We start from the raw sequence: 27,733 nt of genomic DNA, 5'->3' as shown, positions 1-27,733 counted from the left end.
CAAAAAATCATCGTAACCTGGGCCTCAGAAGGTGAATTTGTGCCTCAGAGCTCCACACGCCGTCTCACCTAGCTCCTGCAGCAGTACACAAAGTCCTTTTGCAGAAAGGAAAGCCATCAAGTGGGTTTCAGTGCAAGCGTTCGCAGTGGCTGCATTTCCACTAGCACCATGGAAGATAGCTTGGGCCCGGGCTGGTGCAAGTGGGAGGGATGGCACCGCTACAGCTGTGGGAGCGGACACATCCTGCCAGGGAGTCCACCACGGTCTAGAGGAGAAAGTGCATACTGGCAGCCCTACTATCTTTAAAATCCAAGCCATTTCTACAGTGTTTTCTAGCTTTAACTAGAATACTACTGAATAGCAGTCAGGCCTATATCTCAAGAGGAAAACGCACAGGAAGCTTTTCCTTTCTCTTGTGGGCCTCTCTTCGCCTCTTGTGTATATGGCTATGCATAGCAAAAATCCTTTGCTTAAAAAAAATACTCCAGGAAAGCTAAGAGTTGGTGGTGCCTGGTTTGGATGTGGATATGCACTTCCGGAACCTACTGACTTATTGATGACACTACATGATTTACTTCCTTTTTTCATGCCTCCATTTCTTCAGTCATAAAAATTGTGGCAGTAGCAAGTTGTACAGCAATATTTTATCATGTGACCTAAAAGCACTATCTTTGCACACATCTGTCTTGAAACTGCGGCTGGTAACATATTTAATATCAAAAGATAAGATACTGAAGGAAAATGAGAGATTTTTCTGGACTGCAGCATTCAGCAAGTTTCAGACTGAACATTTTAAGGCAAGGGAAGAAAGTAGTCAGCAACCAGCAAATCTATCACCAGTAACTTACAAATTTAACTCTGTATGTATTGTGGAAATGCACTTTTTCAACAGAATTGATGAAAACGCACCAGTGGAATACACAGAAAACTAAAGGAACAGACTTGAAGAAACAGCCTCGAGATACTCACTTAGCATTTTACTTTCCTTGTCCAACACCCAAATTTCAAGACGACAGCCAAATTCTTTTTCTATGGGAGAGGAGTGCGCTGTCCTAGAGAGCCTGTCCTTGGTTTAACTGTGTTCTTGCTACCTCAATGTTTTTATAACATAAGCTGCCTGTACTCAAAAGCATACTTGGAAATAATGGTACTATATGCATCTCAGATCCTAGCTTTTCAAAAGACAAACATCCTACATACTGTCTGTTTAATAAGATGCTTTCTGTTATACCAGAGCTATCAGGACCAATCATTGGGGGGGGGGGGGGGGGAACCAACACAAAATTCACTTTCCCAATAGGCTAAATTTGAAAGTATCAACATTTTAAATTCCTGTACTACATTTTGTAGCAGTTTAGGTGGCCACACACCCCCAAAAAGAAAACTTAACTCAGACGTCTAGAGCATATATTATCACTCAACTCATGGTAATTAGTCAGATTTTTTTATATTTGCATCAGCCTTTCAGAAGCCAGTATTACTTGTTGTTGAAATAGCATTCTGTAACAGAAGTATAGCAAACTAAATGCCAGTACTACACATTTCTTGCAAATTGCCAATTGATCACATCAGGAGATAAGTAACTAGAATCTCATACACTGATATTCACAGCCCAGCCTTTCCAGTTATGGTGAGTTTCCCATTAAAAGCATTCTTGCCTCAAGTAGAATTGGATGTCAGATTGTTCATTTAGTCAGGAATCACACATAACATCTACCTTCCCTATTATTTGAAAGGAAACTTCTAATCTTACTTGTTACAGGAATAATATTTGCAGGAGTCGGAGACAAGAAAAGCCTCCCTAATTTGTTGGCAATGATCTTTAATGTTGGAAGGATTGGTGTGAAAAACTCAAAACGAATTGTCAAAGCTGGACACTGAGAATGCTTTTAGTTGGACAGCTATGCTACACATGCAGAGTAAATTAAGCCAATTACCTTGAAAAGGTTTTATATTGATCCTTTGACAAACAAGTAAGATTAACATCAAAGCAAGATAAAGATTAAGAATAGAAGCATCAAACATGTTTGTCCTGATTATTAAGAGTTCTGCCATGCAGAATACACTGAAGCAAATCGTGGTATAATATTGTTCAATGAACAAGCAAAAATATTGAACATTTTGTAACCTTCCATTAAGGAATGAAACAGCTAGTGTCCTAATGGTATGACAAGACAATCGACTCTATGAATATTTTCCAAAATCTCAGACTAGGTTTTCAAATACCATTGTAATAGCACAGTATTGGCTACTCCCAAACTTATTTTTAGGTAAGTTGCCTTTATTCTTGACATTAAGTTGTATGTACATAGCACAGTAAAGAAAGCTGTCATCTGTCTGCCTATCAGGCCATGATAGAGATCAAGCACACTCCAGCCAGATTAAGAAACAAACATTTATTAGAAACTGGTAGTTTTATAGAGCTAAAAAAGTAAACATATGTTTCTTAATAGACAGACAAAGAATATACAATTTGAACACACAGTCATTGTAAAGGCACATAATGAAAAATTAAATTTGAATGGCTGCATCTTTTCAAGATCAGAAAACATCTCCACCATAATTTTCAATACTCATAATGGCACTTACACAATATAAACAAAATGGACCAGGTCTAGAAGATAGATGGCGCTTCAGTCATCGCTGTATCACACACGTTTGCGTATTGGTCACAGTCAAACAACAGAAACAGAACTCACAAATTCCACACAGATACAGGGGTATTGGCAGAAAGACAACATTCAGTTCAGAAAGGCTTTGTATGCGCATGCAAGATAATTTGGATAGAACGACTTTTTGCTTTTCAAACAAAGTGCAAAGTCCAAGGTTTCCCAAAAGATGCAGCTAAAGCTGCCACTCTACAAAATCAAATGACACATTTTATAACACAAATTCTATAGAATTGTTATGTATCAATTTACAGAGAATAAACTATAAACACAGAAGCACTGAACACAGATTTGCTAATCTGACTATTTGAAGAACATGGCTCAAAATCTTCTGTATTCGGAACACAAATCTCCAGAGTTTTTTTGTTCATTGTCCTTCTCTCCCCTCAAGGGCCCTCAAAGACTTTACAGAAATTTAGCATGAGAACAAAGTTCTTCCTACACTAACCCAATTTCAGGAAGTGGTCTAACAGAAGTGGCTTTTAGAAGGTCAAGATAAGTATAAGAGCAATCTTTGCAAATTCAGAATTAAGACACCATATAAATTGCAGAAAGCAGAACAAGTTAATTCTGCAACAGCTGTTACTCTGTCTTGGGGTTCAGGTCTGAAGGCATCTGAAACATGCCAAAACAAATGAGGAAGACACTTTGGAAATGATTATACATGAAAATACCTACTCGCTATACTGAGGAAGTGCTTCTTCGTTTTTTGACGAGTAACCGTTTCTGAAGTGCTGAAGTTCTCTGTGTATGCCGTTTGCTTCATTAACAACATGAACCCAATGGGCACGTGAGCAGCTCAACAGTTCCATTTGGTCACTCAGACAAAATGCTTCAATATTTTATGATCCCAATTTCACACAAACAGCCAGTATGCACAGTCCAGAGGACTACAAGGGAAAGAGGCTATACCTCACATTATAAACTGATAAAAACTTTACATAATAATGCAATCCGCTATTAGCTAAAAGCATGTACTTGATTTTAACCCTTCGAGTAGGGGGAAAAAAAAAAATGGAGTGTCCAAAATGAGAGAAGCAATCCTCTCCCCACAAGGCAGCCATGATGAGCTCCGAGCTCTTGACAAACGTAGTGTACTGCTCTTAACACAGCCAACACCAAATTCATTATCAGCTTAATAAGGATCCCTCACCTGTTTTTAAAGGGTAACTTGTACTTGTATGGAATGGATCCAGTAACTTCTTCTATTTCTATACATTATGATCCTATAAAATGTGCACCTGTAAGCCAAAGCTTGTCATGGTTAAAGGTGCAAATATTTACAAATGCAATAAAAAGCAGGTCCAGTGAAGCAAGTTATTAAAATCACTGATTGTATCACAAAAATACCATGTAAAACCATTTGAGGTATTCCAATATCATGGAACAGCAGTTTCTCAGATTCTCATTGGTTTAAACAAAAGACAGGTCAGTCTGAATATAAAGATGTTTGCCTACATTTTAATGTGTTAGTCTGTCCTTGTTTGTACCTAAACCTAAGTTCTGAAAAAAAAAAATCTATATCAAAAAAAAAAAAGTAGACAAAACCCCCCCACAGTACTAAGCGCTTACTTCTAGAAGTGCAAAATGTTGCCTGTGCTTGAGTATAGGCAGTGTCACAAGAAAAAAAATCACTTTTGTTTATTCAGTGTCAAGGCAGTATAGACTTCTCCTACCTTTGGTTTCATCTGATCCAAACACACAGGAAGACAAATACAAGAAAAAAGCCAATGAGTAAAATATGCATGATTTCCTGAAAAAATGAACATATTGTTGATTTAAAGACATAGTTTCTTGATTTTTTTTAATTCGGTGACATTTTAAAGTGCGATATAGGTATCTGTTAAAATTGATGAGTGAGAAATTAAGGAAGTTTTTTCCAACTTAAGGGCAAAAATAGAAGTTGCAGATCTCCCCACAGAGATCTGTCTCTAATTGTGAGAGCAGATTACTTGAGAAATTATTTCTGTTCCGGTGTTTCCAACAATATTAGAAACATCTCACCTTTTTCCTTCACTTCATGCTATTCCCAAATTCTGCTTCATTTTTTCATACACAACATAGCTGATGCTGACAGCTGGAAGCACCTTCATAAAATTAGGGGCTATGCCCCTATAAAGTCCTCGTATTCCTTCTGTAGCAATAATTCTTTGAAAGAGAGCGACCATGTTTAGCTGTGGAGCACCTTCCACTGAGGCTAGAATAAAAAGAGAGCCCATGTTATAAAGGAGTCTTAGTAATATTAGAATTCAAGCAAGCCTTAAACACCTGGGTGGTAAGCACATTATCTCCAGGCCCACTGATTCAAAACTTCTGTCCTCACATAGAAATTAGATCTCTCTTTAAAACCCAGGTATTCAAGAGATATCGATGTGCCTAAACCCCACTGAAAAGCATTAGCCACCTACATTTCTTCAGAGATGTAGGCTCCTACCCTTAGCCTGCATACAAATCTACCAAACCATTCTCACCTTTAGCAAAGTGCTCTCACACACTGTGACAGGAGCTGTATGAGTGGCACAGTCCTCAATATAACATGAATGTTACAACACAGAGAGCACTAGTATATCCATAACTTTACATTTGAATCAAGCATGATAAGGAAAAGCAGTGCTGGAGGGATGAGGAGAAGGGACTAACATAGGAAGCACTTTCCAGATAAATCCTTGGTTTTTTAAAATATATTTTTTTCTTCTCATATCCCTGCCACAACCATCCCAAGTGGTGCTATTTGATGTGACCACACTGAAACATTTCCAGTACAACAAGCCTCACCTTGAGCCTGCATGCGCGTTCTGACAAGAGCAAGAGGGTAGCTGGCTAACTGCCCACATGTGCTGGAAATAGTACCACATCCCAACAATACAAGAACACCTGGGTTAGCAGAGCTTGATGCATAGTGTTCTAGCCATGTAGTCTTTAAGAGCTGCCAAGATATAAAATTAAATAAGATATAAGACACCTGCATTCAAGACAAGTAAGAAAGATTTGTTATGGGTTCAATCCTGCAAAGCATCAAGCTCCCTACACCAGTCCTACATGCTTACTTTCAAAGTTCGCAGATATGTAATTGATCAGTGCTCAAAGTTAAGCACATGGCTAAGAACTTTAACTGGATTAGAGCAGTTGGTGCCTGGCAGAGAAATCCTTAAAAGATCCAGCCACAGCAGCATGGAGTAACAGTGTTCACGCTCTAGACCTGTTAATCCCAGAAAAGAAAAAAAGCTGTGCCACAGAGGTTGCAACAAAAAAACTTACACAGCTGGGCATGTCACCCCATGCAGAAGTAGAAGTGCAAACTGTAGAACAGAACCTCAGTAGTACTCTGAAGACGTTTGCCCAAGTAATTCTGCTGATTACTATTACTGCAATATCACAAAAAGGTTTGCCTACACCAGAAAAAAATTAGTATGTGCATCTGAACTGCTTAACAGGTTTTTAAGCAACACCCAGCACCTAAGGTAGATAAAACATGTTAGCTGGTGCAGGTGGGTGTAAGAGGGGCCAAAGTTCTCCTGAGAAGAAAGAGGGCAGTATTTTAAACTCACCACAGGAACTACATGATTGCAGCTACAAAGAGTTCTGGTGACATGCACATATATACAATCAAATTACTATAATCCAATCAGAGAAAATTGTGGAAAAAAAAAAAATATTAACAGTCATAACTGCAGGAGTAGGTAATATAATATGAATATCAGCCAGTTTTTTTAAGGCTCAAATTTGCTATAGAGTGGGTATGCTCCATGCCAACAGGGCCATGTAAATACGCAAGTATGTCATATTGCCAAAGTCCATAATCCTTCCTGATGAGTAGCTTTCTTGTTTGGTGCTACAAGAAGAAAGGACCCTTGTATGGTTAGATGAGACTGTTGCATGTAAGGGCCCATCTGTACAGGCTCTCCTCCAGGGAAGGGAAACAAGGAAAGTGTTAAAGTCTGTAGTAAGATCTAAGGAAAATTTTATTTATGTATTTTAAGTTGGAAGTAACTGTAACACTACAAGCACTTTACAAATCTGAGTAATGATACTTTTTTGTACATCAACTAATGAAAATCGCATATATTCAGTGATCTAAGCTCACCTCATAAACAGCAAGGTCAATGCCAGCATAAGGAATTATCCCCAGAATATTAGGAATATAACCTTTGTAGAAGGCCTTTACACCTTCTCTTTTTAAAATCTTCTTAGCACAGTCAAACATCCCAGAATATTGTCCTGTTTTACCCACAGCCAATCTGGTCTTTAAAACCTGAAGGAAAAAGAAAAGAGCACCCTTAATTACATATCTATTTATTAATGTGGTTTAGAAAGACAGGAAAACTAACACTGTAAATCTCTGCCTATTCAGTTATTGCCTGGAACCACTTTGTATTTTGCTACTTCAAGTCTCCTTTGTGACGACGACTGTTAAGGCTTGGTTAGCAGTAAGCTTTTTCAGGTTTTATCATTCATGCAGAATAGTATATCTTAACAAACATTAGCTTACAGCTTTTATTTAGTTAAAAAAAAAAAAGAACATGATGGAAGACAGTCTTTTTAAATTGTGTTTTACCATCTTCTTTTCCTGATTAACACAGGCAGATTTTAAATCAATTTGAAGGCATCAGCATGGACAGTAATAGCACCAGCTAAAGAACAAGCGGCAGCATTAACTTACTAGCAGATTGTACTTCTGATCTGGGAACAGCAAAACATATTAAGAAAATAATCTTTCAAAAAGCACAACCTTATGAGAGGTAATTAAGGGATACAAAGATTGCTTCTCATTATTAAAACACAGCACCTGATTAATAATGCAAATGAGTCTATAAAGCATCTTAGGACAAAAAATGAAGAAGAATATCCAAAGGAAACCACAGAGGGAATTTTCTGAGCAAGAATTTGGCCTACTTTAAAGTCTCATAAGACCGAAGCTTCCTTAGGAGTTTCCTGGTACTTTGCTTTTCTCTTTTACTCAGAAATACCCTAAAAAAAGCAATTCTAGGTCAGTATTATATCTCTGCTAGGAAAACCAGAATGCCTTCTTGTAGAATAGTTCATCCATCTCAATTGATCAGTAGAATCCAGGTGATCAACGTAACAATTCAGTTATTCCATAACTTAATACACCTCTGCACACAGAAGTTAGCTGAGATTCAATGAATCTAACTGCAAGCACCTGGTCTAAAGAGAGATCACTATCACTGTTGGAAATGAAAACAGCTAGGTTTTATTCCCACTGACATTCCTCCTCATGAAAAAGATACTTAGATTGTATTTTCCCTTACTTTGAAATCTTGCTGTTGATATTGATTTAAATCCAGCCCAAATGTACATTCCAGTAATTTGCACAAAAAGAAAAACTTTGTGGAGAAACAGCAATAAACGAAGTATGTTCTACCTCCATTTAAAAAACACAGGGCATAAAATAGCTACTCTATAGCAATCAATATAGTAAGAGTAGTTAAACTGCAACATAAATAATACCACATACATATATGTTCTGCAGAGGAAATAGAGCATTTAATCCACCAAGCTGCAGCTGTTTTGTCAAACATAGCTGTTTTACACTCCCTCCACACAGACCACCTAATCTGACCTAGCTTCCAATCACCATACAACAGAACTTTATCAATTCTGCTACAGACAAGACCTTTCCTTGCCTACATACATAGTGGGAATAAGATTTAAGCCCAGTTTAGAAAATAACTTGAGTATGTACTTAATTTTAAATGTGTTCCTGGTTTTCATTTCCTGAACTAGGTTTTAAAGCCATATTTAAACATTGATCTGAATAGAGATTTTCTTGAATTGCAAATTTCAAGTGCAGTCATCACATAACATAATAATCTAATTTCTGGTTCATGCACAGAGAGAAAAGACACCATTACCTAAATCCCCAGTAACTTTTAAGAAATAAGTTTAAATTAAAAAGGACAGCCAAATAGATACAAAAGTGACAGGTATCAATAATGTACTACGTTTCAGAACACCCACTAGTGAAATCCTGAAAGAGTAAGTCTCCAAAGTAAAAATAAGTGTGAGGAAATAGGCACTATTCCTACAATACTTTCAAGACTAAAATGGGTTTTACTCTGGAAATCAACTGGACATTTGCCAGTTTCTCCTATGCGAGCAGATCCTCTGTTACTTACCTCCATGGGATAAATAGAAGTTTGTGCTGTTGCCCCAGCCAAAGAACCAGATATAAATCTTTCAGTGGTGCCTAACTTTCCGTCATCCTTACTTAGGATCTTCTTATACTGTGTAGACAAAATATGTAAAACAAACATCATGTGCTTTTCTAGGAGAAGCATGAATTAACATAAGAGGCAGAAATACAGTAAAAAATGTCTTTTCAAGCTGTATTATAAGCATTTACTAATCTGTCATTCAATCTTGCAATACCCCAATATTTACTTGACTTGTTGTTGCTTCTTTTTTCAATACTAGTATAGAGACATGCAACATGTTATTTAGTCTTACTTGAGGCTCTAGCAAGACCTGCAGAACAAAATCAAAGATCAGTTAACTACATTAAAACTGGAGTTCATTTTCCAAAGGAGGATTAGGCCTTAATGTGCTATGTAAAGCTGATTCAGAGGTAAATATAACTCTGAAATCCAGGGTTAGGGAATCTTATATAGCACAATGACATCTGACCTAAAAAGAATCCAGTATAAGTCGGACTAGCATAACATAATCAAATTTTAAGTTGTTACCACTTTGAAACAAAAATCGATATATTTATGCAATATAGTTAGGCAGACTGGAGGACAGTTTAATATCTATGACAGTTTTAGTTTCTTATTTACAGTGTTTATCATATAATAGTAAAATCTGCCTACTATTAAATAGTCTATTAACAGAAAAATTAGACTATTTTAAATCTGATGAAAGTCACTCTAAACTAGTGTGACAAAATCTCCATCCATGGTAAGACCTCCCACATATTACAACTGTGCAAATGATGAACAGTGAGTATGATATAGTATTTAATTTACTATTATTTTCATTTAGTTATTTTCAATTATTAATTGCCTTACCAATTTAGCATCCTACCTGTTCATAAGCCCAGAACTTAATAGCTGTTTCAGGAGCTATTTTCACAACATTTACACCATTTCCTCTCCAAAGAGATCGGACACCACCTTCTTTCACCATCTGTTTAAAACCACTGGCTATATTCATTTTGTTCGATTTTGAACCATGAACCTAAAAAAACAAACCAAGACAAAAACAAACCACAGTAAGGAGCACTGCTCTGATCAGAAAGTAAAACTCATCATTATTTAAGTAGCCTGTCATTGCTTAAATAAATCCACCAGCAAAAACACATCCCCTATCGACAAAAATCTTACTTTAGTGGCACAAGTACCATAATATTTTGTTTACATTTTTGCCATTATCAGAGTGGAAAAGACACTTTTAGAAGAATAGGGCATCAATCCGTAGATCACTATATCTACCTTTAGGTAGTTATGAATCAAGTGCAACATAAAACAAGATACAGAAATTATAAAGACATAATTGGACCTTCTCTAGAATTTAGATGTGTATTTGGCCATCAGTTTTCCATAAGAGCTCTCTGTAAGAGCTGAAATAATATACTGGAACCTAAAATGTTCTTAAACGTTGCACCTACCTGCATTATCACTTTAAGACGATCTAATGGTGCTGTACCTGTTCGAGACACAGCACCAGCCACTCCTCCTGCCAGCAGCTGTTTCCACCACTGTCCAGTCTTTTTCTCTTCTTCTGTGAACTCATCTGGAATAGTCAAACTATCGCCTATATCCAACACCTATCAGGACCCAAAGCAAAGACGTGCAAATAACTATCCCATTTCATTGTCTCAATTTTATCAACAGTTCTGATTCCAATTAATCAATCATCTAAGAATATACAAGTAAAATGCTAGTAAAAAAACAAAAAAACACTAATTCACATTCTATAAACTTGCTATTGATTTCTACTACTATTTAACAAAGAACTATTTTGTAATGACTTCTATGCAGACACACTGAGTAAAAATGTCGCAGACCCACCATTTCAAATACTGCACTATCATCATTAAAAATTGTGACAAATACCTCTTGAGTACGGTCCAAGCAAAGACATTTTGTCATGTTCTGTAAGCCTTTTCAGCCAGCGCTAAAGCTCAAATGCTTACATGTTACTGCTAACCTTTCACCAGACAGTCTTCTGGGATTAGTTTGATAATCTCTGAAGGATTAAGAAATTTCTCTCTAATGGTAATTTACTCATATACATATGTTTTTTCTGCCATATTAAAATAACATTGTTATGGCTGATATATCAGAATAAATATTCAATTTCCAGTGACTGCTGTGTATTAACTTACAAAAGGACTAATTTTACTAATCTATTATAACATTTCGTATCATTAGTTACTCTGAAAATTTAACTGAATAAAAATCAGTAATGTAAGTCTGAAATTTCATTAACAGGTGCATGTTTGCATTACCATTCAACTTGATCAGTGAAGAACATTGTTACAGGCCTTAGTAATAAAACTAAGAAATAAGACAACGTAATTTTATGTATTACTTAAACATAGCCTTTCTTCATGTAATTCATAGCCATAAATTAGAAAAATTATACCACAGATAGCAAGCCAATATTACAAATAAATTAAACATTTAAAGAGGCAAGAATATTTTATTAATTGATAAAAAGTACTGACCAGGAAGTGTGTTAAGTGACAAACTCCTTTTTACTACTGCCAATTTAAAATTTAGACACTACTTCCCATTTATGCAGAGTTCCCTATCTGTAAAAGTAGAAGGAATACTGTTTTGCCCATTTGGACCACAAGAACTGCAGGATGCAGATTATACATATAGCCACTGCACAAACAGGAAAGGCCCCAACTCTTCTGGATATTGAATATAAAACAGATTAAAGGATTTTCCAATTAGTCTTTCTGACATTCATGGCTTCCAAATAAGGTGCTGTAAGTTAGTCAACCACAAATAGAGTCAATTAATCAAAAGATTAATCACAACTTTCAAAAATACGCTTACAGATATTAAACATATCTGCCAGAGTTTAAGCCTTGTGTCTACAGGGCCCTAAGAGCAACTCTTAATACCATGACCAAAAAGAAAAAAAAAAGAAAAAAAAAAAAAAAAAAAGGAGACAGACAGAAAATTAATGCTACATTTGGGGATTTTATAACAGAAACACCACAGCTACCAACTCATAATACTTCTATGCCAATGTAGCTTTCTACTCAGAAGAGTCTGACAGCAATTAAAATTTCACAATAAAAACAGAATTCAAAGACAGCCCAGTGTGTGAGGCCCCACATCTGCTGTTATCTGAAACACCAGCTGTGTTACTGTATAGCTGGATTTTGGCTTGCTGTGATAACTCCGTTGTCAGCTGACTGCAACATGCAAAGATCACAAGAGACTTCTAACCTCATTCCTTGGGGGTAACCAAGGACATTCCATAATAACAGAAACAGATCTCATATTTAAATACAAAAAATATTATTAATTACAGAACTCGGGCATTTTTCACTAAACAAGCTGGGACCAGGACTATCTGATCTCACAGAAGTGCTCCAGCTGTTTTCCCCAGAAAACAGGGAGCTCCCTTTTGGCAAGCATCTCCTCTGAAACAGGGCTGGGCAGTGTGAACCACTCAAAGCTGTCAGGTCTCATAAGCCACTTTTTATTATGGAAAGGCTGACTGATCCCTGAAGATATAAATGGTCTTACTATATTTGAAGAAATCTGTCTTTACCTGCTTTATGTATTACTCCAATCATCTACAGGAAGGATATTTAGCAGCGAAGACTACTATTATTGGTTGAGAGTTTACTTACTATTTGTTCTCATAAGTCAATCGCTGTAAGGTGATAAGCACTCCATTCAGTAGTGACTTGAAAAATTTCTCTGGACAGGGGACAGCCTATTGCTATAGATTCTAATCATTCTTGAATGAAGTTCTACAGCACAAACGAGCATATGAGAACACGAGCACATAAAATCATCAGTAAAGAAACTGGCGATTTTATGGTAATGATAATATAATAATATAAATGCAATTGCTGAACTAACATAAGAAACAGTTAAAATGCTCCTGTAATTTGTTTCAACACATAAAAATGTATTGTAATGTAAAGAAAGGATTTAATACTGTGGTTAGTATTGTTTTGTGGAATATCTCTAAAGGAAGAAAGGACTCCTTCCTTCCTAACCCCAACTGTTGAGGAGATTTAGACCAAGGAAGAGTTCTTGTTCAGAACAAGCTCACACCATGCTATACGACTTGTACATGGGAAAGCACAAAGAAGTGAAAAGGAAAACAAACCTTTTTAATACAGATACACTTGAAATGTAACAATTATGAAGCCGTTATACTCAATACTGAAAATTATTCCAGCAGAGATGGATTTAAGAGCTGCACTAGAATTAAAATAAATTTGAACTTACAGTGGAATGTTTCCAATATCGAATTATTTCTTCAATGTCTGTAGCTGGGTTAAACATAAAATGATCTCTCCACTCATTCCAGTCTACCGTCATTGTCCCATCAGCATCAATACTGAAAGAGATAAAACAAAAACAGGTAAAGAAACAGTGGCAGGGTTGGGGGGTTGTTGTTGTTGTTGTTATTTTTTTAATCTATGCAATTTATCAGTGATAAATGACTGTAGATTCCATATTGTGACTTCAAAGCTGAATCTGCCATGTTTTTTCACTACTATGCTTTTCTGATCTGAATGCATCTAACATGTTCTATTTAGAACTGTAATATAACACTTCATTCCACCAACATTTGTAGCCTTTGATTCAGAAAATGAGATAAGACATTCCCCTCCAGGATGATGCTCAGCTAGTGACTAGACTTTCTACCACTTGAGAATGGAGAGAGTACAGGAGAATTTCTATAAAGGAACCACTGAAGTCACCAACAACCTTTCAGAGTTATAATTCCATTCTTCAACTATTCTATTCTACTGAATGCACACAATAAGGAACAAAAAACTTATTCTACTCCTGTTCATAAAACCCAGTAACAGACAGACTTCACTGGGTAGGTCAGACAGATCAGTCTGCACTCTTCCAACCTTAAATATTCCAACATCTTCTACCCAGTCAGACATAAGGGGGTGAGGGAGGGCAGGTGGTGTAAGGGTCATCTTGGGGGTGGGGAAGGATCCTTTCGCTATTGTGGGAAAGGTTTACCAAAGGCGTACTCTTGCAATCCGACATAAAGCTCAGATGACTTGACAGAGAACCAGGCCGGCAGGGCTGCTGAGGAAAGACTGACCCAGACTTTTGTAAGGACAGGACAGTGCCATCCAAACCCCGTCAGATGGACCCCTTGTCCATCACATACATCTCCAGAGAGGCATCACAGCCCCATGAATACAAATTGTTAACATCTAGTCACTTTACCTGTAACTTTCCCATTTTGTATGTCAGAGGACAAAGTTCACATTAGAACAGGCAATAAGTTGTTCTTGATCACAGTTTCAGCTGAGGCCTCCTAACACTAAAACAATTCCTATCATTTGACAAAATGATTAAATAATGAGAAGAGTTATTCTGTTAGAATGTAGGCTTCAAGCCCTGTGAACCTACACAGTGCAGTCCTCAAACAGTAGATTTGATGGAAGTGTTACTTTTTTCAGGTTTGCGTTTGTTTGTTTTTTAAACACAAGAGCCAATTCTTCAGCTGCAATATCCAAGGAAAGCAAGGAATATTCTTACCATTAAGCCTGAGGATTACTGCAGAATCCTAGAGCTTTCACCATAAACAGGAGAGTCTGAAACCACAGCGAACTTTTTTTTTCTTTTTTAAAAGACTTTACAAATCAATTATGTATTCAGGTACAAATGAAGCATTTCAATACAGACTCTCTCCTTAATCATCTAAGAATAAATGTACTTTAGTCTGCCTTGTTCAGTAGTCTTTTAACTCTGTATTAGAAAAAACATACTTATGAAAAATACAAGGAAGAATATACAAGCTCAAAAACACTTTAAGAAACAATAATTCCTGACCTTTGCAGGATCTTTTCTGCCTGTTTTTCTGAAATGTTTATACCCAGTATCTTGAGTGACTGGACAACTTCTGATGCTTCGATTTTGCCTTAGAAGATTTAAAGAAAGAAGACATATTTAAAACATGGAGCTTAACACACTTAGCACTTTGGAGCTCACTAAATTCCATTATATGACAATTACAAAATAGCACAGAGCTTTTAAAAGAAATTTAAACAGAGATGATTTTGATCATCTGTTACAAGGATGGAGCAAAGGTAAGTACATTAAAATCATGCAACCAAATGAGATGCAAACATCCAGTGAGATAACAACTAGGAAAAAAAAAAAAAAAACTTTAACAGATAATTAGAAACTTCCTCATAGTTTCTTCATCTGGGGAGCAAAGGTTCTCAGGTCAACAGACCTGGAGGACACAAAAAGAGAAAAAAGACTAAATCATTTTATAATTATTTCAATCTACCATGAACAATCATAATTATGTTCTTATTAAGGAAAACAAAGGTTCCATATTTGCAAATTTTGTCTTCTGTTTAGAAAAGAATACAAATGAAGGTGACAACTTCTAATGCATAATTCCTTCAAATATCATTTGAACAAATAAAATAAAACAAGACATACCATCATTGTTTTTGTCCAGGCTCTTAAACGCCAGTTTCATTTTTTTCTCATGATCTTTGAGATACTGCATAAATTCTTCAAAATCTAGCTGCCCATCCTGGTTAGTATCTCCAGCTTTAAAAATTTTCTGTTGGGAGAAAATTAGACATTTGACTTTTCCAAATTATGGCAGGTCACAAAATAAAAACAGCATGGTACAGCCCAGGCTTAAAAACAAAGTGTCATACTGGTCAGTTTGGGGAGGAAGGCAGTGTCAAATCAGGAAAACACCTAAGCCTACACTTCAGGGCTATATTTTGTTTCCAAATTTTAAACATATTCTTACTGCTTTCATAAAAAAGAGAAAACACACAGCAGCAAAGAGATTTAGAAAAGCATTATTTAGTGTTTCCATAGCTTTTCTATTCAAAGAACACACATTTTCTTACAAGTGCTGGCAAGCTGCACCTACAGGTATCCTATCTTTTGCAAAGGAGGGAGTGGGACACGACAAAACCATGAAAGAGACCAACTTTAATCCTGTAACTTTTCTGGTTGCACATGAAAACTACAATATGCCAGACAAATTAAACAAATATGGTCTTGCCTATCCTCTTTAACCTAGTGGCTTATTACTTCTGAATTAGAAAGATAATGCAAATAGCAGTTAACTGTTTAATTGCTGACCAAACAATACAATGGTCTTGTCTGACTAGCACTTCCACCTCCCAGAGTTTGGGCAGGTAGCGCTTTCTCCTTTACAAGACTAATGCCCTGACTAAAACCTAACTGTATTTCCCCTTCAGCAGTTCTGTTATCTTCCATCTTCGCATCAGTGCTTCCCAGTAGCTGTATTGCAGGTAAGAAACACCTACTTATAAAATTAACCACGAGTTTAATACAGGGCACACAAGTTGCTAGCACAGCAGGAAACAAATCTGAAATACAGACTAGGGTTGTGGCCCAGCTGCCTAGGTACGCGCTCTTCATTCATCTCCACAGCATCAGATACCTTAGCATCTTGATATCTGAACATCTACTTTAAAAAGGAGAAATTGCAGCAACCACACAGAGCAGCAGTCCCTAACTACGGAGGTATGTCTTCCTCAAAAGCAAGGCTCTGAGAAGAGTGAAGCCCAGGCTAGCAGGCTCTGCAGGATTTGTTAGCTTGGGCTTCAGGCCAGCGCAAGGGCTGCTACACGCAGGAAGGGCTGTGGGGAAAGCAGCAGGGATGAGGCACAGCATGGCAGCACTGCTCTGGCAGGCACCCTCCATGTCCTCTCACGTCTCCCCAGATCTGCCATCTTCGAGGGACGTGGAAGCACAGCAGGTCTGGCAGAACATCGGCGATGGGGAATCCACCCCATATCCCTGCTCTAGGGCATAAAGTCTATGGGGAAATTATGCCCCATCTCTTCACGTGGCATCAGTTCCTGTGTTTTCTTTTCCCTCAGTGTGTGAAATCTTAAGGGGATAGCATACTCTACAAGAGTTGTTCTTGGTGGATAGAAGACTAACCTGAGAGCAGGATTTGTTCTTTAATTTGCAAGAAGTTTCAGAGCACTTCATGGTACATCCAGAGCCTATGCTGAAGAGCCTTCCAAACATTTTCTATGTTACACAGACTGCTTTGCACAGTTGCAGCTTCTGAATAAAATACAACTCTCGGAATTTGCATGGTTATTGTCATGTACAAAATTTTTTTTTTAAATCATTCGCTTACTTCACTGTAATTAGTATAAAAATGCTCAAATAAAAAAATGAATCCTCAAAGAACACAAAGTCTAGCCCAGAAACTGAATACAGAGAAAGCTGAAAACCACCATGCATTTGTTGAAGGTGTCTGAAAAATCAGAAACAACTAAATATATGTTGCCTCCTTTATCTTCCCTATCCCTTTAATAGAAGAAGGTCTACTTTAATATTTAATCTCAAAAAAACAAAATTCATAAGACTATCATAGAGCTCTCAATGGAAGGGGGGAGGATTATATGGTACTTCACAGTGAAATAAGAAGGAGAAAAATATTTCTGCAGTGCTGTTCTTAATGTACCAGTAAGTCCAGAATATTTGTAAAATTTAAAAAAAAAATACCCACAAAATCTTATCAATCCAGTTTCATCTAATGCCCTTGCCAGTTCGGTTAGGGCTATTCAGAATTTCCCATTATATAAAAACAGCTTATGTTTATACAGCTGTATGGATGGATTCCTTATCATGACCTTCTAATAAGAAATGCTAACAGATTAAATTAGAAACCAACTCAAGTCAGAAGAGAGTCCCTACTTCAAAGACACTGCAATCTCAATCCATGTTGTTCTATGTGTGCACTGCACCTCACGCCACAGGATCCTAGCGTCTTCTGGGACTTGCATGAGCTACCGAGAAATGGTAACTTATGGGGAGTCACATAAATATTTTGAGTGAATTCTGATCAGAATGAATTGTTCCTATTCCCTATTGCTACCTGAAATACCCAGATGAAAATATAGAACAAGAGAAGTGTTGTTCTGGCTCACGGCTATGACAAAACATTAACTAAATTCCAATTACAAAATCTCTGTTGCTGAGGATGATGTGAGCCAAATAAAATGGAAATTCCTGGGAGGTTTACAGAGCTAGCAATTAGTGTGCAATAGGGGGTGCCTTTCATTTTACCTGCCAAATGAGAGGATTTTATTTATATGGCAAGAATTAGAAAAGGATAAGCACAAACCTGCTCTCCATTCCCCACTTTTGTTTTTAGCTATTTTCCAAACTTCAAGCCAGTCTCAATCACTCTCAGTGCTGCAGAACAGAAGTGACAGGGAACAAAAAGGTACACGTTTCCTCAGCAGGCACATTCATTTTGCTCACATTACAAATTAAAAGCTCATATAAATGCTCTATAAAGTGTACCTTTGCTTGGGTGTTAAAGTTCCAGATTAAAACCAGTAATTTGCAAGTTTGTGGAATATGCAGGAGCACTCATAGGGTCTTGCCTTCCACTCAGCAGGCAGAAATCACCTCTTAGGGTGTTACATATTCCACGGGCATAACTGGTAGGAAGACACTCACTTGCATCTGTGGGGAGCCTGAAACAGTAACTCCCAAATGCAAACTGCCTTTCATAGCATCATATAGGTTGGAAGGGACCTCTGGAGATCATCTAGCCCAAACCATTGCTCAAAGGTGGTCTAATTAGACCAGGTTGCTCAGGGCCATGTCCAGTTCAGTCCTTAACAGCTGCAAGGATTGAAATTCCCCAACCTCTCTGGGCAACCCATTCCAGTATTTGACCATCCTCACTTCATTTTAGTAAGGAATCACTCTGCTGTTCTACATTTAATATACTACAAGATACCAGATTTTGCATATCTATAACCATTTGTCACTTTGCCATTTCCTTGTTCACCAACTTCTCTGATGGAGATTTAGATGCATTTAAGCATAGGCACCCTTGCAACAATAGAGCAGGAACCAAATTAGATTCTGGTCCTTGCTTGGACGTCCTGGGAAACAGAGATGTTTAATGTGCCTGGCACATAACCTGCCATTTCTCATTACAAAATTTGTACAGGATCACCACACCTTTACATAGATCCAACCCCAAGAGAAAAAAATATTTTTCCAAGGTGTGCAATTTCTTCTCTCATTGTCTGAGAACTTTAAACCAAAGCAATAAAGATAATCCACTAGACACAATGATATGGTGACCATACTAAGAACCACTAATTACTGACAGAATTAGGAAGACAGAGTTTAGATGATCTTTCCTTTTAACACCATCAGGCTTCCCACATTCTGACTGCGCTGACCTATTTGTGTCAAGACACTGCTTCCCTCCCCCCCCCCTTTTTTTAATTAAAAAAAACCCTGCTACTTTTGTTCTTTTCTGCTGCGTAGTTTAAGACAGCTGCTTTCACAGCCCTGCACAGCAAGGCAACTCCAATCAGAAATGCCACAGGTAGACCGAAAAAAGTTTTATTTCAAAACTGTATTGTAAAAAAGATGGCTGCAGTATTGAATTCCTACTTCTCAAGAAGTCATCCACTACCTCTACTTTTCTGAATTTAGCTGTGTAAAGCTACACCAGATCCGTTGACAAAAACCAGGAAAGTTACAGAGAGGTATTATATATATCTAAAAATTCTGATCCCAATAACTGGCCTGAAGAATTATTAGATTACTCTGCAACAAAGTTATGAATTTTCACACATTCATAGCTACAATATAAAGACAGAGAATACATGACACTGGAAATCTTTATGTTTTTATCTAGACTTTTCTTTTAAATTCCCAACAGTTTAATTTTTATATATTACTTAAAGCCATTATTTTTTATTGTATGCAAGATTTCACAATCACACTTTGGTTACAAAGCTTAACTGTATGTGAACAGTGGGGCTGCTTAACACAAAGAACAAATCATTAGCTCATTATTTCAGCTAATTACTACAATTTGAAGAATGCTTAAAAGGAAGGGGTCCATCAAGAAGTCACTCGGCATGTCTGGTTTTCTATCATGTTATCTACAGGACGTGCAAGTAAAAAGGAACAACACTTAAAGACTCGTAATTGGTGTAATCAGTAACTCATTCTATAATCTATGACTAGAGCTCTAAAGGGCACAGTTGCAAGTATTGCATAGCATCATGTTTAGGGACATTCAGAAATTTCACATTTTCTTTTAAAACTAGAGGTACTATGTACAAAGCCAGTCATGCCACTCCCTTCTCCTCTTCTCCCCTTTTCTATTCCTGCCATCTCCACCTCCAAAAGAATTACTGGCATACTCATTTACATAGACCTGCACTCTAGACTTAAAACTTACCGGAAGCCAAATGCAGTCACAGTTCAAGTATATGCATCTCCTCTCTATCAGATACATACCCTCCAATACGAAAACTAATGCGGTCCTCATCCTATTTCTGGCAAGATGCAAATTTATTAATCATATCAACGATAAAACTGAAACCCACGACTGAGTAAATATGACTAAACCCATCTTGTCACACTAAAACAGCAGAGAGAGAAATCCAACACAAAGCGAAAGTGCCTGAGGATACGTCCCTACAACATCACCCCAATCAATGAGTCCACATAACACACTAACAAAACAGACTGCTACTTAAGCTCAAGCATTTCTACACAGTGCTTCATTGTGAGCAAAACGGGCATTTGCACTACCTCCAAAGACCTCCCAATTTATCTGCATGTTGCATTCATATTTATTCCCTTTCCTCCTAAAGGATACTACCAACATTTGAACAATATCCAAGCATATTCTTTAAACCTGCCATCTGTCACAGACAGAAGTTAAGAGAGCCAGGTATATATAAAGTAACCGATGTTTCCACCAGCTGGAGACCTTTTCTTCGCCCTAAGCACCACTGTTTCTTACAGCATGAAAGGGCTAGCAGCGGTCTTTCCATTGGCTCATTTCAGGAGACAGAATCTCTGTAAAATGAGCCTAAAAAGGAAGGGACGCAAGCCTCACCAGTATGCCCTCCAGCGTGCCTTGCAGAAGCTGCTCCTTCAAGAGCTGGATAAACTCTCTCAACTCATGACTATGAATTAGAAGTTTAAAGATTCCAGGAATCTGAAACAGCCTAAATGGGCAACACAAACTATCCTTCATATCTTCATTCAACATTCCCTGCAAGTTACACGGATAACTCCCGACTTTGAACATACTTGGTAGGCTGCCTTTTCTGTTAAATAAGGCTACTCTACTACAGAGGCATCCCCACCTTAACTAGATTTACCAGTTTACCTTGGATTTTCACCTGGGACACACTACTGGCTTAAGATGGTGCTTTAGCAAGGCGTTTCAGTAGGTGGTAACATCACCGAAATTGGGAGTAAAAAAACTCGTTAAGGCCTCTGGTAACAGTAAGAGATCTTCCAGGGCTGGGGGTTCAGGTTCCCATATTCGGTGCCTGGCATTCTTGTAGCTTGCAGCAACAAGAGGAAGAATTGCAATCATTCACTGTATCCTGCCACTGTTAAAAAAAAAACAAAAAAAACAAAAAAAACACCCTATTGCTCCCCAGTCAGTACTAAAAAATTCATTTTCCTTCTTTTGATGTTTAAAACATTATGAAAATGAACTTATTACATTCATCTTCCTCTTTCATATGGAGAATTAGGGACTACTGTACATGTCAGTTAAATGAAAAGCTTTGGGATTTTACACATTAAAATCAAATAACAAGTCAACATGTTATTTACAACTAATTTCAAAATTAAGTCTCCAAAATTAAACATTAAATAACTATTATGACCTGAAAAGCAAAGTTTAAAGGAACAACATGGTGCCAGCTTTCAACGTTCATGTGACATGACATTTGTTTTGGTAAAAAGTTGAAGATGCCTTTCTACTCTAAACCTATAGTACCAGTTTTTGGTGTACTATTAAAGTGAGAGAAAGCTTCATTTCACATAGAGAATGGCACCAAGAGACACGACAGAGCAGAAGCTTACAAAGCTGTGAAACTATAGCAGTATCTATCATTATTTTCTAACCTAGTATCTACCTGTCTAATATCTAACAGAAATTATATCACGTATAATATAATTTCCAAGTGTAGCTATTGTATGTTCAAAACGCTTCCCGTGTTTCCTTTGTCAAAGAAGTTGCTGAAGTAAACGGTGCTTTTTACATCTTTTTAGCCAAACTACAATAAAATGAAAGGGCTTCAGTTATTTTGCTCTATGAGCCTCTAGTTTTGCCATGTCTCATACCAAGGGAAGTTACTGGATCTAAGAAGTGCAAAAGTCATAATAAAACAATACGAGAAATATACAAGGACATACTGAGCTCAGTCACTAAGCGGGTATCTGCAAAGGGAAATGCTCTCTTGACTACAAACAGCTATGGTAAGTTTCAGTCTCTGAAACACTATTTAATTGTAGTTCTTAAGAGGCCACAGAAAAGCTCAGAAGGAAACAATACCTACCTGGCCCTGTTCTCACACGTCCTTTTGCACAAAAGACACAGTATTGTAAGACAACACAGAACTCTGGTTTGCTTGAGAGAATTCCAAATTCCTTCTTTGTTTTAAATGCAGTAACACACTTCAAATGTTCTGAATACTTTTAGACCTAGCTGGACTCAAATTTTCATAAACAGAGTTGATTACTCTAAACAGACCATGCTGTGAATCTAGTCCATTTGGGCCCTGTTTCGATTTACACAGAGGTGTCTCATCACACTGTTTCTTCATTTAAAAGAAGCCTTAAAGTAGTTGGGAATCACAAGACTGATTACCTCAAAACCTGATACAAAGTCACTCCAAATAAGATTATTAAATTGTTTCCAGAATGTGGTTATTCATTTGAACAACATCTTTCTACTCCTAACTCCAGGACTCAAGGTATAAGTAGCACCTGAATGCCTGGCTGTTCCTACTGCAAACTGATGCTTGAAATTTTGTGTTCACCTCCCACAGATTTAATATAAGGATTGATTGCAACAGGAGGAATGGGTGAACAAAAATAGTACTTCATATAACCACTCGCACCATTTATGGTGCTCCAGTCTAAAAGACTCACTGCATTCTGAAGACACGGGATGAGATCATTTAAGATCTGATCCCAGCATCTAGTTTGTATCTCTACAGGACAACTCCACTATTCAAAGTGACTGCACGTTAGCCGTTAACGTTGTTTGTAGAGATACATTTGATATTGTCACCACGCTAAATTCCTTCTTCGTCGGTCTTGACATATTAGGCCAGGAATCTTCTGTAAAGTTTCAAAAGTTATCCCTTCCTAGCACATAATACACTACAATATAAAACAGAAGCCATCCTGGCAGCCTTTATGAAGCACGCATTTCAGATTTTTCAATGGTTTACTTTTGTCTGTCACACACTGACAGGAGGCAGGTCAAGTAGAACACAAAGTTAAAAACTTCTATCAGCTTATGCTATGATGCCGTTCTATGTGAAAAAATATACACTTTTTTTGGAAAGAGGAACATTCAACCTGCTTCCAACATTTATCACATCAATTCACATCAATGCACACCAATTCTTATATCTACAATGTTACTTCACCTAACAGTGTTTTATCTTACATTAAGTGCTAATAAAACTCTCAAGAAAATGGATAAAAGGTGAAGTAAAAAGAACGTGCCATTAGTGTATTACTCAAATGGATAGCAGCTTTGTATCCTTTAAAGAAGGTGTACGTATTTTAGAGAGGAATTACATGTTGTTTCAACAGAAGAGAGGAAAGTAACTCTAGTACGCACCAAAACTTAACTTATGGCACGAAGGCGATGATTTACAACAGACCAGCTGATTCTGCAGTGAAACAAAGGAGTAACGCTCGCACGGGTCCTTACCAAAAATTAACCACGAAGCAGCAGTGCTCCCCAGAAGTACAGTGACCCATGCTCCTATGTATGCATGTTTTCATTTTATGCAATGCAATCCAGGCCCACAACAGGATTTTGGAAACCTAAACCAGACCTACATCTAAGAATACCCCAAGACTGTAAAGCCTGAAACTCTGATCTAGCCATGTGGCACTGCAGTCCACTCTGCTTTAGGGTATCTGAATGTCTGCCCAGCTGTCACTATACTGACAGGGCTGAACAGTGCAGGGGCTAACACATAGCCACTTTGTGTAATTTCTCCACATTTAAGTTTCCTTACCCATTAGTCCTGCTATTTCTTATTAATTATAAGACCATTTCTGCCTCCACAGATAGAGGGGGAAAAAAAGATCAAATATCTAATTTTATTAATGAAGTGACTTTTTAACCAAATAGTAAAAAGGAATTTTATTGTATTAAAATTGTTTGCCTTTCTTCTAGAAAAGCACTAGCCTGAACAGAACCTACAAACTCACCTGCAACATCAGCTTAGAGCCTCAAGTGAAATAAGTGAGAGAAGGCAGTCTCAAGACTCAAGAAAGAATATAGAAAGCAGATTAGCTACATAAAGACAGAAAAGAAGCTGGAGGCAAGTCATACTGAGGCTCTCTCACAATACAAGTCATTTCTAGTTTAAACTGTGTGCATTGTTAAATTTAAAGCAGTGAACATACAGATATTTCAGTGCACTCCAACAATTCTTCCACCCCTCTCAAATGTGTGACATGATTCATGGTTTATTTTGTTTGGTCTGCGGTTGTTAAGCAGCTAAGGCGATCAGTTCCTGCTCTCCATTACAGCTAAAGAAGTCTAGCTTACCTCAACTGATTTCATGGGTTTCAATTCCAGTTTATCCTGTAGCAACTGAGAAGAATTTGACAAATATTTAGATCTGCACTTTTAATGGAAAGCACCACACTGAACAGGAGAAAGACAGAATCACTTGGGACTTAATCATAAGCTGCTCAAAACTTAAAAAACATGCCACTTTGTGCCTCAGGATCCCCCCTTTATATACCAAAATTTGAGAAATATGCTCATTGCAAAGATGATTTTGACCAGAAATAATACTGAAGTAAAAGTATGCTTAGCACTTTCATTTATACAAGCATCAGTTAATACCCAAGAGACATGACCTGCTGGATACTTTTCCCATAAGTGTACGAGACAGAGTATTAAATATATCAAAAAGAGGTAAAACAGAGATGAAATAATGAGATCAGTGGGAAAGAAAGTTCATAGAGTGATCTAGAATTAGGACAAGGTCACTGAAATTGAATGACTGACCCAATACACCACTGAACACTTAAGTCAAAATTTAAGTTTGCTTTCTTGAATCTCATTAAGAAGCTGTACAACAGCTAACATAGGCATGGTTGTGGAACACTAGCTAACCACTCCTTATACTGAACTGCTGAATTCCACTGTTTAAGTAATAGCTCCTTACACCAATGCCACCTGTACATGTTCAGCCTAACTGAACTTACTTCTGATTTTCAGAACCACAGGTGAAACTCAAATTCCTCCCTCTAGTTTGGGTGTTATACTGAAATGGGTACTTTTCTACTTTTATGACTATATGAACATACATGAATGAATTTCCTCCATGAATGTTAAAGGGCCCTAGCAATGGAAATACAGAATATGAATGAACGCAATAATAATGAATTAAAAGCTTCTTTGGGTTATCTTTGATTTACCTAAGGCCAGATTTTTAGACCAATAAGTGAAGAATAAGCAGCATGTATGCCACTACTATGCTCTCTGAAGGATGTACAAAAACGTAAGCAGTACAGCCCTAATCATAAATGTACACCACTGTTAATATAACACTGCACACAAATTAAAGATGTACAATCTGGCTAGAACATAGAGTTGTAACAGTCCACTCTAAGTTTTATATGTGACTGCAAATACAACCTTTCTTTCTGAACTAATTTAGATCTAAACGTGCCAACTCTTCCAATTTATTAACTGGAGACAACAAAAAGAAGGCACAAGAACTTTTAAAACTGAGCCTATTAAAGAAAACCACACCAACTTCAGTGAATAGTATCTAAAAGAAAAGGTATAAAAGCTAAACTAAAAGCTGCCTTTTCAGTCCAAACTTGCCTTACCACACAAATATTTTTACCTATAGAATTATGCATTAAGTCTTTATATTCTCACTGCTAGGGATTATTGAAAAACAACTAGAAAACAGAAACATCTCTTCCAGGTACAGATCAGACTTGCTAGCGTAACTCAGCACTACACTCGCAAGCTTGATGACTCAAGTTTTACTGACTTGTGAGGTTAAAACACTGATAACACTGGATAAAAGAATGTAACAGTCCAACCTTATCACCGCAGAATCTGGGACCCAGAGTGAGAGTTCTGCCTGGTTTGTGGTTTGATGTTCACTGTTACAAAACATAGTTTTTTAAGTAGAAGAGTCTCTGTATCAGACACTATCCAGGTCAAGAACAATCATTTCCACGTGTCTCTCTTCGTTAGCGAATTCTGCTTTTGCAACCTACTGCTATATATGCTAAAGAGAAGATTTCCTTACCTGCTGCCCAAAACAAACCTTAATTTACTCTGATCTAGATCATGCAAAAGCTGTAAGTTACCATCCTTTGTTGCGCTGGAGCAGGAATATGCTATCAAATATCAGGTATCAAATATCACAATCAAGGAAATGCAAGAGCTGACACATGATGAATAAACAGGGCCAAGCCCACTTGGCAGCAGAATTACCATCCTATTAATAGCGATTTTACTCAGGATACTTCGTTTACAACCTTATAGCACGTCCATAAAATCCAGTGCCCAGGGCGGGCATAACACACAGGGGAAGGAAAAGCGCAGGCCTGAGGCTGAATTCACCCGGGGGGGGGGGGTTTACCAGCCCCCAACAGCCCCGAAGGTGCCCCGAAGCGCGGGCGGGGGGGGGGGGGGGCGGCACCGCCCCGACCCGCGGGAGCCGCAGCCCCGGCCGTGGCGGAGCGGGGCTGCCGCGGCCAGGCCGCGCCTCGCCCTCCCCACGGCCCGGCCCGGCCCGGCCGCCGCGGCGCCCCGCGGCCAAGCGCCGGCCGGCCCGCGCCTACCTCCTCCGCCTCCTTGCCCAGGGGGATGCCCATGGCCCGCAGGCCCGTCTGGAGCTCGGCGATGTCCACCCGCCCATCTTCGTTGAGGTCCAGCTTCCTGAAGAGGTTGGCGTAGCGCGAGTCGGCGTCCCTGCCGCCGTCGCAGGCGGCGGCGGGCAGCGCGAAGCCCCGCAGCAGCTGGAACATGGCGCGGCGACGGCGGCGGCGGCAGGCGGCGGGGCCGCAGAGCAGCGCGGGGCTCCCGCGGGCGGGGCGCGGCGGGGCGGGCGGGGCCGCGCGGCGCTGCCGACAACGCCCGCGGCCGCCAGAGGGAGGGGGACGCGAAGGGGGAGGGAGGGCGTGGCTCCGCGCCTCGGGGCGGGGGGCGGTGGCGGCAGCCGCGCCCGCGGGCGGGGAGCCCCGGGGCGGGCGCGAGCCGCCGCCCGCCTCGGCGACGGTTGGGATTTGAAATCGTGGGCGGTAACGGCCTGCGGGGGGGACGGACGGGCCGCTGAGGCGGGGCGCGGAGGGAAATGCGCCTGCAGCATCACTCTAAGCGGTCCCGGTGCAACTGGAGAAATAGCGGCATGTCTCGCTTTAGTGCGCTTTGCGGATACTGCGTTTTGTACAAACTGAAGGTGTGTGGCAACCCTGCGTCGAGCAAGTCTATCGGTGCCATTTTTCCCACAGCATGTGCTCACTTCGTGTCTCCGTGTCACATTTGGGTAATCCTCGCAATATTTCAAACTTTCTCGTTATTATCGTATCTGTTATGGTGATCTGTGAGCAGTGATCTTTCATGTTACTATTGTAATTGTTTGGGGGCGCCACGAACCGCACCCATACAGGACGGCGAACTAATCGGTAAACGTTGTGTGTGCTCTCACCGCTCCACCGACCGGCCGTTCCCCCGTCTCGCTCCCTCTCCTCAGGCCTCCCTAGGCCCTGAGACACAACAATATTGAAATCAGGGCAATTAATAACCCTACAATGGCCTCTAAGTGT

At 38.8% G+C, this 27,733-nt stretch overlaps 1 protein-coding gene across 3 annotated transcripts; it reads right to left on the bottom strand.

Annotated features, from left to right (window-relative positions):
• Positions 1-3,867: 3,867 nt before the first annotated feature.
• SLC25A24 (solute carrier family 25 member 24) lies at positions 3,868-26,952 on the bottom strand. Of its 3 annotated transcripts, XM_067300820.1 has the most exons (11): positions 26,750-26,952; positions 15,317-15,443; positions 14,696-14,783; positions 13,118-13,229; positions 10,297-10,455; positions 9,714-9,866; positions 8,807-8,914; positions 6,754-6,921; positions 5,445-5,595; positions 4,674-4,866; positions 3,868-4,357 (listed from the first exon to the last, which is right to left on the bottom strand). In XM_067300820.1, exons 1-10 carry the CDS (start codon positions 26,933-26,935, stop codon positions 4,688-4,690), a joined length of 1,431 nt encoding a protein of 476 aa, XP_067156921.1. In that variant the 5' UTR covers positions 26,936-26,952; the 3' UTR covers positions 3,868-4,357; positions 4,674-4,687. The 3 variants fall into 3 exon arrangements, with proteins under 3 accessions (XP_067156921.1, XP_067156920.1, XP_067156922.1); XM_067300819.1 differs by having other exon boundaries at positions 3,868-4,866; XM_067300821.1 differs by lacking the exon at positions 26,750-26,952 and adding an exon at positions 21,051-21,254 and having other exon boundaries at positions 3,868-4,866.
• Between the last annotated feature and the right edge of the window lie 781 nt (positions 26,953-27,733).

The sequence above is a fragment of the Apteryx mantelli genome, chromosome 8 (assembly GCF_036417845.1).
Source record: "Apteryx mantelli isolate bAptMan1 chromosome 8, bAptMan1.hap1, whole genome shotgun sequence".
Lineage (NCBI taxonomy): Eukaryota > Metazoa > Chordata > Aves > Apterygiformes > Apterygidae > Apteryx > Apteryx mantelli.
The sequence above is the reverse complement of the archived record's forward strand: the minus strand, read 5'-3'. Positions and strand labels throughout refer to the sequence as shown.

What these genes read in the sequence shown, in the direction of transcription:
- SLC25A24 (XM_067300819.1), bottom strand. Translation starts at nt 26,935, where the DNA reads ATGTTCCAGCTGCTGCGGGGCTTCGCGCTGCCCGCCGCCGCCTGCGAC. An exon ending in TTGACCTTGCTGTTTATGAG is followed by an intron (nt 5,596 to 6,753) that starts GTGAGCTTAGAT and finishes ATATCTTGGCAG; the next exon opens with CTCTTAAAGACTACATGGCT. An exon ending in AACGCGCATGCAGGCTCAAG is followed by an intron (nt 4,867 to 5,444) that starts GTGAGGCTTGTT and finishes TTTTTATTCTAG; the next exon opens with CCTCAGTGGAAGGTGCTCCA.